General features: G+C 57.6%; 2 protein-coding genes across 3 annotated transcripts in view; one reads left to right on the top strand and one right to left on the bottom strand.

Annotated features, from left to right (window-relative positions):
- Positions 1 to 5,386, top strand: part of SLC2A4 (solute carrier family 2 member 4) — a 5,808-nt gene extending 422 nt beyond the window's left edge. The window contains exons 2-11 of one of the 2 annotated variants that reach the window (XM_024731384.1): positions 1,164 to 1,280; positions 1,389 to 1,561; positions 1,648 to 1,772; positions 1,887 to 2,002; positions 2,103 to 2,265; positions 2,352 to 2,539; positions 2,711 to 2,815; positions 2,964 to 3,065; positions 3,555 to 3,758; positions 4,288 to 5,386. In XM_024731384.1, coding sequence (XP_024587152.1) covers positions 1,164 to 1,280; positions 1,389 to 1,561; positions 1,648 to 1,772; positions 1,887 to 2,002; positions 2,103 to 2,265; positions 2,352 to 2,539; positions 2,711 to 2,815; positions 2,964 to 3,065; positions 3,555 to 3,758; positions 4,288 to 4,491 — 1,497 coding nt within the window. In that variant the 3' untranslated portion in view covers positions 4,492 to 5,386. The remainder of the gene's footprint in view (positions 1 to 1,163; positions 1,281 to 1,388; positions 1,562 to 1,647; positions 1,773 to 1,886; positions 2,003 to 2,102; positions 2,266 to 2,351; positions 2,540 to 2,710; positions 2,816 to 2,963; positions 3,066 to 3,554; positions 3,759 to 4,287) is intronic. The other variant, XM_024731383.1, reaches the window with a different exon arrangement.
- A 504-nt stretch (positions 5,387 to 5,890) lies between these two features.
- YBX2 (Y-box binding protein 2) overlaps positions 5,891 to 11,412 on the bottom strand; it is a 7,069-nt gene continuing 1,547 nt past the window's right edge. Inside the window, exons 2-10 of the mRNA XM_024731391.1 lie at positions 11,111 to 11,194; positions 10,762 to 10,825; positions 9,370 to 9,403; positions 8,420 to 8,509; positions 7,542 to 7,826; positions 7,286 to 7,389; positions 6,839 to 7,016; positions 6,338 to 6,422; positions 5,891 to 6,240 (exon numbers count right to left, since the gene is read on the bottom strand). Of these exons, the coding sequence (XP_024587159.1) occupies positions 6,372 to 6,422; positions 6,839 to 7,016; positions 7,286 to 7,389; positions 7,542 to 7,826; positions 8,420 to 8,509; positions 9,370 to 9,403; positions 10,762 to 10,825; positions 11,111 to 11,194 (890 nt within the window). The 3' untranslated portion in view covers positions 5,891 to 6,240; positions 6,338 to 6,371. The remainder of the gene's footprint in view (positions 6,241 to 6,337; positions 6,423 to 6,838; positions 7,017 to 7,285; positions 7,390 to 7,541; positions 7,827 to 8,419; positions 8,510 to 9,369; positions 9,404 to 10,761; positions 10,826 to 11,110; positions 11,195 to 11,412) is intronic.

Here is an 11,412-nt window from a genome sequence, read left to right as displayed (position 1 = left end):
GGGGACTGGCTATTTATACCCGGGCTGGACAACCCGTGACGGTCGGATTCCAGTCCCTCCAAGAGGCAGAGTGGGTCTGGGGGATTATTCGGGGGCTAGGACAGCGGCTGGATTCTGGGAGTCCAGGGTTCGCCCCCTTCTCTAGTTGGCGAGTTGCGCCGGGATCGTGGACACTCTGCCCTCAAGAAAGCAGATCCAGGCGGGTCTTGCCCTTCAGCAGCTGTCCGTCTGTCTCGGCTCGCCCGCAACTTTTCGAGGACCGGAGGTTCTCCGTAGGCCCACCCCCACCCCCACTCTTGTCAGTCCTCCAGGACGCTGAACTTTCCCTCGCCCCACGGTTGGTGGAGGGGTAGAGGGGAGTGTCAGCCCTTCCTCCCCCAGCTCAGGTTTCCGTTTGGAGACAGTCTGTGCCGCCAGCGATCAGCCACCACCGCTACCGCACCTCATACCACCTTCCCGCCCCCATCCCCTGGGCAAGGCTCTCCCAGGCAAAAGCCAGCATGGCCCCCTGCCCTTCGTCGCAGCTTAGAGGGGGAAGGGAGGCCGGGGCGGAGACAGAGAAGGCCATAGGCCAGGAGGAATGACCGCGATGTCCTTTTGGGAAATGGCTTTCTTGAGCCTGTTGGGGGCTTCCAGGAGCCCGCGGAGAGAACCCCCAGATGGGAGGGGAGAGGACAGAGGCTGATGACGATAATGCACTTGCCACTTTATAAAACCAGCACTGTTGGGGACACTGTTAACGTTTAATTTTGATTTTCACACTTTCACTGACAGGTAGGCGAATTAGGCAACATCACCCCTATCTCCCCAGTTCAGAGTGGGGCAGTGACTTACCCAAGGTCACACAAATCTGAACTCAGGTCTTTTAAGCTCAAGCCTGTCCCAAGGTCACAGAGGAATTGTGAGACCCAGGTCCTCAAACATTTCTCTGCCTACTGGACTCAAACATCAGTTTCTCCTCCATGCCCTGGTACTCTCGGGTTCTTCCTGCTCTTGTTTACGGTGAGATCTTCAAGCGACTCCTAATATGGCCCACTTTCCCTCGCCCAACATGTTGGATGGAACCCAGCATCTCAAGGCTCCTGCTGGGCCTGGGCCCCTTGAGGAAGGAAAGATGCCATGATTCCATGTGATATGCCTCCTCTCTGCTTCCGCCTGCCCAGGATGGGGAGCACCCCCAGCAACGAGTCACTGGGACCCTGGTCCTCGCCGTATTCTCCGCTGTGCTCGGCTCCCTGCAGTTTGGCTACAACATCGGGGTCATCAATGCCCCCCAGAAGGTGAGGGGCTACAGCCGGCAGAGTGGGGTGCCCAGACAAGGCAGGGGGTGTCAGGAGTGAGCAGAGAGGGAGGAGTCTGCAGGGAATAACTCCTGTGCTGTCCCCCAGGTGATTGAACAGAGCTACAATGAGACGTGGCTGGGGAGGCAGGGGCCTGAGGGACCCGGCTCCATCCCACCAGGCACCCTCACCATGCTCTGGGCTTTCTCCGTGGCCATCTTCTCTGTGGGCGGCATGATCTCCTCCTTCCTGATTGGCGTCATCTCTCAGTGGTTGGGAAGGTATGAGGCTGGAGGGCAAGGGAAAACAGGAAGGGAGCCAGAGTACCAATGCCCTAACTCTCACAGCCCCACTCTTTGCCTGCCAGGAAGAGGGCAATGCTGTTCAACAATGCCCTGGCAGTGCTAGGGGGCGCCCTCATGGGCCTGGCCAAGGCGGCTGCCTCCTACGAGTTGCTCATTCTTGGACGGTTCCTCATTGGCGCCTACTCAGGTACCCGCGGGCACTGTGGTCCCGCCCAGTGCCTTGCTCTCCTTCACTCTCCCTGGGCTTGGGGGGTCAGAGTGGGCAGCTGCCCTCAGAAGCTCTCTCCTTCCCTCTGCCCAGGGCTGACGTCGGGGCTGGTGCCCATGTACGTGGGGGAGATCGCCCCCACTCACCTGCGGGGTGCCTTGGGGACACTCAACCAACTGGCCATCGTCACTGGCATCCTGATTGCCCAGGTGACTGGACCTGGCTTCACGGGAGGCTGGGAAGGGGGTTGGGGTGGGGCTCTGGGGACAGGCTGAACGGCCTGCCCTCCCTCCCTCCCTTCTGCCACAGGTGCTGGGCTTGGAGTCCATACTGGGCACTGCTACCCTATGGCCACTACTCCTGGGCATCACTATGCTGCCTGCCCTCCTGCAGCTGGTCCTGCTGCCCTTCTGCCCAGAAAGCCCCCGCTACCTGTACATCATCCGGAACCTGGAGGGGCCCGCCAGAAAGAGTGAGCTCCTGCGCCGTCTTGCTGGTGCCTGTCCTCCTCCCAGGCCCCCTCCCTGCCCTCTCAGACCTGACCCTACTCACCTCCAGGTTTGAAGCGCCTGACAGGCTGGGCCGACGTGTCTGAAGAGCTGGCTGAGCTGAAGGAGGAGAAGCGGAAGCTGGAGCATGAGCGGCCACTGTCCCTGCTCCAGCTCCTGGGCAGCCACATCCACCGGCAACCCCTCGTCATTGCAATTGTGCTGCAGCTGAGCCAGCAGCTGTCGGGCATCAACGCAGTACGTATGCAGCAGCCTCCAGGAAGGGCAAGGGTCAGGGAAGAGCCTGAGAGGAGGGAAGAAGGGAGCAAGCCCACTCCGTTCAAATTCAGGGTCAGTCCAGCTTCGAGTGGCTGCAAGGGAGGGAGGGACATATCCCTGCCATCCCCTTTTCTTCTCGCCCACCTCTAGGTTTTCTATTATTCAACCAGCATCTTCGAGACGGCGGGGGTAGGGCAACCAGCCTACGCCACCATCGGAGCCGGTGTGGTCAACACGGTCTTCACCTTGGTCTCGGTAACTACTTAACTCTGGAAGGGCCCCCACCATTGGTTTCACAACCCTGGGCTTCCTGGAGATCCAGCTCTTGGTTGGCCCCACCCACCTAACCCCTCCCACTTCCCAAGCCTTAAAGGCCCCTTGCAAGCCCTGACTCTCCCCTCAGGTGTTCTTGGTGGAACGGGCTGGGCGCCGGACCCTCCAACTCCTAGGCCTGGCAGGCATGTGTGGCTGTGCCATCTTGATGACCGTGGCTCTGCTTCTGCTGGTGAGGCCTAGGGAGAGGGAAGGGGACCCGTGGCCCAACCCAGGGGAACTGCCCCAAGGGGCTCTGTGGGCAGCCAGGGCCATGCCTCAACATACATGCCTTTGATCCTGAGGCCAGGCCGTATGCCAGGACCGTGCTACCGAGGGACCCAGGCTGCACTTCCTCCTCTGGGTGGAAGCTGTAGCACAATCCTGGCAGCAAGGGAGGAGAGCCCCTGTCAAGCCTCAGGACCAATAATTCCTAAGGACCCAGCTCTAGAACCAAGTGGGAATCCACAGTTATAAGAGCTGGGAGACCACGTTCCCTCTGCCCTGAATTGGCAAAGGGTGGCCAGCTGAATGTCAAGCGCTCGAGGACCTATTCTAACCAAGGGTGGCCAGCCCCCCGTGAGCAGCTGGTAGGGGTAGATGCCAGTTTGCTGGGTTGAGGGCAAAGGAAGATCCAGAAAGACCTGACCTGAATTCTCCACCCTCCCTGCCTGGCCCCCAGGAGCGGGTTCCAGCCATGAGCTATGTCTCCATTGTGGCCATCTTTGGCTTTGTGGCCTTCTTTGAGATTGGCCCTGGCCCCATCCCCTGGTTCATCGTGGCCGAGCTCTTCAGCCAGGGACCCCGCCCAGCAGCCATGGCTGTGGCTGGTTTCTCCAACTGGACGTGCAACTTCATCATTGGCATGGGTTTCCAGTATGTTGCGGTAGGTCCCCTGCCCGGTCCCCATCTCCCACATGGTCAGCCAGAGGACGGCAACTCACACTCACAACTAGCCCAGTTACTTTCCAGTCAGCATTTCTCCCTTTCCCCTGCCCATAGAGTGCTGGTCTGGGGGGTCACTTTGGTGGACCACGTGGGTCCTGAAGACCACCTGTTCCACCAGAATCAAAGAAGGGAACTGACCTAGATTGGATAACACAGAGGTTTCTTCAAAACAAACTAGTGGCATAACTTACTTAGACTAGGAGTAATATTACAAACTTCATATTAATACTGCAAATGGCCGGGAATCCACTCTGACTTCAGTGACTCAGGATGGTAAGAGAGGGAAAAACCAGGAGAGTTGGGGTTCAGAGAATTCTTTTCTCACTAAATTTTCCTGGTAATTTCCATTGCCCCGCAAAGGAGCCACCTGCTTTGTGCAGTATCTCTGTGAAGGCCTTAGTCCCTGGCTTGCTGGAGGCCACCCGTTCCCTCTCCTCTGTCAACACCTCTTTCTCCACTTGTCCCAGGATGCTATGGGTCCCTACGTCTTCCTTCTATTCGCGGTCCTCCTGCTTGGCTTCTTCATCTTCACCTTCTTAAAAGTGCCTGAAACCCGCGGCCGGACGTTTGACCAGATCTCAGCCGCCTTCCGCCGGACACCCTCTCTTTTAGAGCAGGAGGTGAAACCCAGCACAGAGCTTGAGTACTTAGGGCCAGATGAGAATGACTGAGGGGCAAAGCAAGGGCGGGAGAGCCAGTTCTTCAACCCACCCAGAGACCCCCTCCTTTCCTCTGCAGCACTTTAACCCTCTCTTCCCCATTACTTCCAGGGTGGAGAAACCCCCTGCAGCCTGGTGGAATTGGGAAGCTGGAGGGAAGGGTGGTCTGAGCACCCCCCTCATTCCCCTCGTGTGACTCTTGGATTATTTGTGTTGTGGTTAGGCTGTGGCTGTGGGGTGGGCCATTCTCCCTTCTCATCCCCTCCTTCCTCTGTAGCCCACCCGCACCCCGCCCCAGCTCCAGGATACTTCCGCCCCGGCCAGAGAAGGGGGATTATAGGGAGGAGAGGCTCTAAGACTGACTTTCTGGTGGGCGTGAACGGAAGCCAAGAGCAGGACTGGAGAAGAGATATCCAGTTCCTGTCACCTTGGACTCCTCCCACTCTGGCACTTTCTCTGAATTCTTGCCACAGACTCTGGGTGAAAGGGGGGGGGGTCTGTCTTGTCCCCTCCAGGGCAAAGGACGCACCCCTCCCAAGGTCTAACCTCACCTCTCTCACTGCAGGCTCAGTCCTCTTGCTCGGGCTTCTGGGGTGAGAGGGAACACACGTCCACATGTGGGGAGAGGAAGGGACAGCAGGCGCCTCTCTAGACTCAGGGTTCCGGGCCCCACCCCAGCTGCTCCCCAAGGCTGCCAGATGGGGGCCCCAGCTCTTTCCTCCTCTCCCATCCCGGGAGGGTGTTGTACCCAAAGGCTTTTGACCAACTAAGGGAAAGAGGGATTTGAAAGGCTGCCTGTGAACACTGGGCTGGGAGGAGCCTTCAGATATTTTTGTATATGTTTGGAAAAGAAGGGGCAGGGAGAAGAAACTGAAGGTCTGTTGTACTAAATGTATATATATAGAGATCCGTATATAAAGTTACTGTATGAGATGAGCGTCCTGTCATGCGAAGACACTCCGGGATGGGCTTGAGGCAGGGACCATAGCCACCCCAACCCCCGTCTCCTCTCCATCCTGCCTCAGCCCGAGGCCGCAGAACCCTCTGGATGCTGTCACTCACTCACCCCCCCCCCCCGCCCCCCCGCCACCTAAAGAGTTGTAGTCACTGCTTTCCTTAACGGTAGTAAATGCTCGGTAAGGTGACGCTGCAGGTGCCAGACGCAGCTCTCGGCACTTCAGGAAACACTCATTCTGCCAGGGAGGCATTAGCCCCGTTTCACAGATGGGAAAAGTCAACTTCACAGGGATGAAGGCACTTCTGCAGAGCCGTACAGCTAGAAACGTGGGCATAGGATCTGAGCGCAGGCCCTGCTGCCGCCCCCTCTACAGTAAGTTACCAGTGAGGCTCTTGAACAGAAAAGAGGCAGAGACCAAGACAACAGGAAAGCCTGTTTTTGTTTTTACTGGAGGCTCAGGTGGCACATGACGGTTCATAAAATGGCTTCAGAGGTAGGGGGTAGTGGGGAAACGAAAAATAAACTGGGAGGGGAAAGAAAAACAACCAGGAGGAGGTAAGAGCTGGCTGGTTTCTTCTCAGCCTGATTTAGGGGAGGGAGTTGGTGACTCTGAACTATAAGGATGGATCCCTTCCTTTAACCCTTGGTCAGGGAGAGAAAAAAAAGCCAAAGGCTGTTGCTTTGGCCCTCCTGAGTCTCCAGGAAAAAGGGGAAAAGCTGGTGTTTCGATGTCATGAATTGTGGGAAAGCGGGGAGGGAGGTGCTGGGTAGGATCCAGGTCAGTTGGAAAAACTGGCAGATACCTGAGAGAAAGAGAGACCAAAAAATCACGACCAGCAGCTTATCACCACCCAGCCCCATCCCCACCCTCTTGGTACCTGTCCTGGGCCTGCCACTCACCAGATGGTGGCTCTGGGTGTCCTTTGAGTTGGAATCACTCCGGTATGGCAGTTGGGGGGTCCCCACTGTTGATGGGGGCCGAGGTCTAGAGAGAACAAGGGTGATCGACTGAGACCCTCTTGTCCTTTGGAGCCCCCAACTTCAACCTCCTCCCACCTTTTCTCTTCCCGTTCCTCCCCCAGTTCACATCCACAGGCTGGTGCTGGGGCTCCCAGCAGAGCTGAGAGGGAGTCTGCAGGGGGTGACGTGGGCTCGACCGCCTCTGCTGGGGTTTCCTGGTGGGTTGGGGTGCCCGCCAGGCGTGGACCCAGCAGCACTGTCTCTTGGGTGTCAGGCTGCGTGAAACAGGGTGGGTGGGAGCAAGGCCAGGAGAAGGGGGACAAAGAGAGGGAAGGGAAAGGAAAAGAAGACAGAAGTGGGGGAAGAAGGGAGACAGGCAAGTTGGCCACAGCCTTTTCCTTCATTCTCCCCCGCCACACACGGACAGTCCAAGGTCCTCACCTCTGGGGCTGTGGGCCGCCCGGGTCCAGGGGGCTGCTGCCGTCTCCGCTGGAAGTAGGGGCGGTTTCGTGAGCGCTGGGGCTCAGGCCGGGAACCGTCAGCGGGGCCTTGGCTGGGCTTGGTCTCGCCATCCCCACCTTCTGTGGTGGGCTGCTGGGGTGGCCTGGGGTGGAAAGGCCTGGGGAGAAAAATAGGGACCCTGAAGGGACAGGAGCCCTGTGCGGACCACGTCCCTCCCTCCCAGGGCCACCCAGCAGAGGTGGACCAGGCTGCCTCTCCGTCCCCACCCCACCCCAGCAGTGCCTGCTAACCCCTGGGCACCTCAGCAGTAATCGCTCAGCTACCCAGCCCTCATGACCACTGGCTTCAGGGCCATCCCCCTCCCATCCTCCTGTCCCCATACTGGCTGGCGAAGGGGAAGACAGAGCCTGGGACAGGGAGTCTTACCTTCGGTACCTGGGCCGGAATCTGGGTGGGGGTACCCGCTCATCTCCCTGCTGTTGGTCCCCCTCCAACGGGGCTCTCTCTTTGGGTTCTGCCCCATCAGTGCCCTGGGAACACACAAAGGCCCGGGTGAGCCGGGTGGCACCCGCTGTCCAGGCGTCTGCAGCTCTTCCCAGGCCACCATTCTGCTTCGTCTGGGGACTCTGGTCTCCAGCCTCACCAACTCGCAGCTGGTTCCCACGTTCCCAGTTCCCCTCACCTCTATGGGCTGCTGCTGGTTGGGGGGCCGAGGGCCTCGCACAAAGCGCCGTCGGTAGAAGAAGGGTGGTGGGCGCCGTCGTCTGGGCCGCTGCCCGGAGTCTTCAGCACGCTCCCCTTCGCTGCCTGGTTCTGTCCGGCCCGATGGAACCTCTGCCACCATGGGTGGCGGGGCAGCTGGGCGGGGTCGGGGGATGAATCGGCGGAACCTACGTCGGTTGGGGGCATAGCGGCTGCCCTTCACTGGCACCCCGCCGGGCCCAGTTACATTAGCAGCTTCTGCGCCCTGCGGGGGGAGGTGGGGAGGAACGGGTGAGAACCTGCTCCAGAAACCGGTGTGCAACCTTCCCAGTCTTGCCTGAATCATTGTCTTCCCATCCTTCCAGCTAAACGCCCCTTTCCAGCTTTCCTCCAGGTCCTATAACTTCTACTTCTTTCCACCCTCCCCAGAGAAGGAGTGGCAGGTGTTTGGACCCTTCTAGGAGGGACCACATCTGCAACTGGTCCTTTTGAAATAGCTTCCACTGGACCCTCTTGAGGTTTAGCCTGGAGGTGGGGTGGGGAGGGAGAAAGAGGGCTGGCAGTAGGTGTCTGTCTCTGGGAGGGCTGATTCTGAGAGGAGAATGTGGGCACGGGCCCCGCGTGGAGAACAGGCATGGGAGTATTTGATGAACTACAAAGAAACCCAGATACTGCTGACTGGTGACAGCGACACGTTCTTTAGGACATCCCTTGGAGTGGCCAGAACGTTAAAGATGACAAGGTCTGCGTGAGGACACAGTCCTGGTCCTACAGCCTGAGGAGGCCAGAGCCTCAGGGGACTTCCAGGCCACCCTCCCACGGCTTGGTGGGCTCTCCATCCCACCGCAGCCCTCGAACCTTCTCTCCTTCCACGACATCGAACTCCACAGTCTCCCCATCTCCAACACTGCGCAGAAACTTCCTCGGGTTGTTTCTTTTAATAGCTGTCTGGTTAGGGAAAGGCCAGGAGAAAGGTGAGGACAGCCAGCCGGGAGTCTCTCGCGCCCCTGCTGGGTCCACCACCCAATTTCATTCTTTTCAAAATTTTATTGAATACTTGTGGGCTGGGGCTGGAGGGTGGAGCAAGGAGAAGGCAGTCAAAGTTTAGCAGGGGAAAAGCCACAAACGAGCGGCTTTCAAACAACTGTGCAGTTCACCATGGTCCCCAGAACACACTCCCTCCTCCCCCACCCCTCAAGGATTTCAAGAAGGGAAGCAAGAAACATGAACTCAAAAGCAAAACAAAAAGCCGAGAGAGTCTTAAGTTGCAAAGTGGGTAAAACGTACTGTGCTTCTTACCTCAATCCCACTGAGAGCGCTCTCCACCAAAGCAGTGGTTCTCAAACTGTGCGTGCATCACAAACACCTGGAGAGCTTGTAAAAACAGGCTGCTGGTCCCTCCCCCAAGCCTGATTGATTCGCTAGGAGTGAGGTGGGCCTGAGAATTTGGATGTCAGGTGATGCTGCCGTTGCAGGGACCACACTTTGAGAACCACTGCACCCAAGTAGCGCAAGCCTGTGTCCTTTCCCTTGGACACCGCCTGTAATTCATTCCAAGGGTGTTCACAGGTCCCAGTAGGTAGTGAGCGTGCCATGCCCAGAGGGCAACAGGTACGTTTCTTACAGAGACAACCCAACACAAGTGGGGCCAATGCAGTTAATACAGGCACCTGAGGCGGGTGGATGGGGGAACTATTTCCGGGTAGGAGGTGAAAGCTGGAGAAACATGATCTGTGCTGCTAAGGATAAGGGCAAAGGCCATCAAAGAGGGCGGGTTCCTCCCCTCAGAAAGTCAACCTAGCTCTTACCTGGTGAACAAAGACATCCTCCTTGGTGTCATTCCTGCAGGACAGGATGGGTTGTTAGGGGGTGACTTTGGTAAGGCGCTCACCTCCACTGAAGCCTCCCTAGCTGCCATTCCTAAGACTTGTGGCCCCATCCTCTCCACCTTCCACGGCAGCTTGGGGTGAAACAGGGCCCAGGGAGTGAGACAAGAGCCAGCGGGGGCCCCCTGAAGCTGGTATGAAGCAAATATCCCTAAAACCTCCATGAAAAACCTGGGCTTCACGAGGAAAGGGCTGTGGGGGGAGGCAAAGGCACCTTGAAGGAGCTGGGCCAGATTTCACCTGCTGAGCACTCCACCCTCTACCCCAGGGCACCTTAGAACCTGGTGGTGCTGGGTATAACTGTCCCCAGCCAACAACCCCTCTTCCCCAACCCACATCACGGGTGGAAAATTCCACTCGGTTTCTTCCTTCTATAGTCAAGGAGGGAGAAAGTGCGGATGAGAGTTGAGGTGCAGAACACGTTTGAGGAGGGGAAAATGGGTCAAGAACTTGCTCCAAACAGCCACAAAACTGTGTTCTCAGCCTGGAGGTGAACCCCAGGCCCCCTCTCAACACACCAAGAGATCAAGGATGAGAGAGAACATTCGATCTGTCACGACCTTGCCTATCACCCCAGTTTATCCTAGCACCCCAATGGGGGAGGGGTGAGGCCGTCCCTCAGAACCTCCCAGGAGTCCTCATTTCCAGAATTAGAGAGGGACCCTTCCCTAGAACAAGTGTTCTAGCTTTAAAGCACTTAGATCTGCACAAAGGTCAGCCTGCTAAGAGGGAACTGGGACCTCCCAGGAGGTCTGGCTCGGCAGGGTGCCTGGGCTGGGAAGGCCCTCTGGGAGAGACCTGGCTCTGAGGGGCTGCGGAACTGAAGGAAAGCAGCAGCCTCGGGCTGTGCTGGCGCCTCCCTTCCCCACCCCCCCACCGGACGCAGTCCCATCAGGTGGGGGATTGATTCAACGAGCTAACAGCTCTGTAAGGGAGATGAGTTATGAGAGTGCTAAGTGTGCTGCCCTAAACAGGAAATGAGTGAGGATTCCAGCCCGGAGGCACAGAGAGCAGGTACATTCTGCCACAAAGGCGGCGGCAAACTAAACCAGAAGGTGACCCAGACAGGCTTGGGAGGGTCAGAACCAGGTTTGCCAACTTCTTAGATCATTAACCCTCTGCTGCCCTTGAAGACGTGGAGGCGGCTTCGTCTTGCCCACATCTGTGCTGTGGTTAAAGACTTCCAATCAGCGTCAGCTGGACATTGCAACCATGTGCCTTGGTAGGGGTAGGGATGAGGCTGGAAAGGTGTCCAGTCCCACAGGCCAGTTTGGAAGGCACCCATTCCACCCCCTCCCTGGGTTCCTCAGATACCTGTTGATGAATCCGTAACCATTCCGCACGTTGAACCATTTGACAGTGCCCAGGACTTGGATTGCTGCCAGGCAGGGATGCAGTGGGGACAGTAAGATGGGGAAAGAGATGGAGTTCGACTCAGTTTTGAGACACTCCAAAATCTAGTCTACCTCCCTATTACCTATTAAGCTTAACTTCACGCCAACCAGGTTTCACCCAGTAGCTTCAAGGCATTCTTACCCCAGTTCCACTACGTAAATGGAAGCGCCCATACAGGGGGGCTCAGGCTTTCAAAACGCTTCCGATTCTAAGGCACGTTCCTCACATCCTACAAATCAAGGCCCTTCACCTAGAACCGGGTACTCACCTGGTCCACGAACTTCCGCCCTCAAGTCATAACTGAGGGTCTCTCTAGCCCTCCCAGTGTAAGGGTCACTAGTGCACTTGCTTCCTGGTCCCAGAGATTTACCTAACACTAACTCGAGTCATCAAGGCCAAAAGTCTCCCGCCCCGGGGGCGTGGCCAGACCCTACCAGACTAACCACGCCCTCCCGCCCAAGAACTGCAGGATTTCCCACCAGGGGAACCCACTCTGGTCCGCTGGCCTCAGCCTAGCTAGTCCTTTGAGTCTCGAGTCAAACCGGCCTTCGGCTTTCCGGAGCCCACCGG

The sequence above is a fragment of the Neophocaena asiaeorientalis genome, unplaced genomic scaffold, assembly GCF_003031525.2.
Source record: "Neophocaena asiaeorientalis asiaeorientalis breed wild unplaced genomic scaffold, Neophocaena_asiaeorientalis_V1.1 scaffold1189, whole genome shotgun sequence".
NCBI classification, from domain to species: Eukaryota; Metazoa; Chordata; class Mammalia; order Artiodactyla; family Phocoenidae; genus Neophocaena; species Neophocaena asiaeorientalis.
This window is presented reverse-complemented; position numbering and strand designations above follow the sequence as displayed.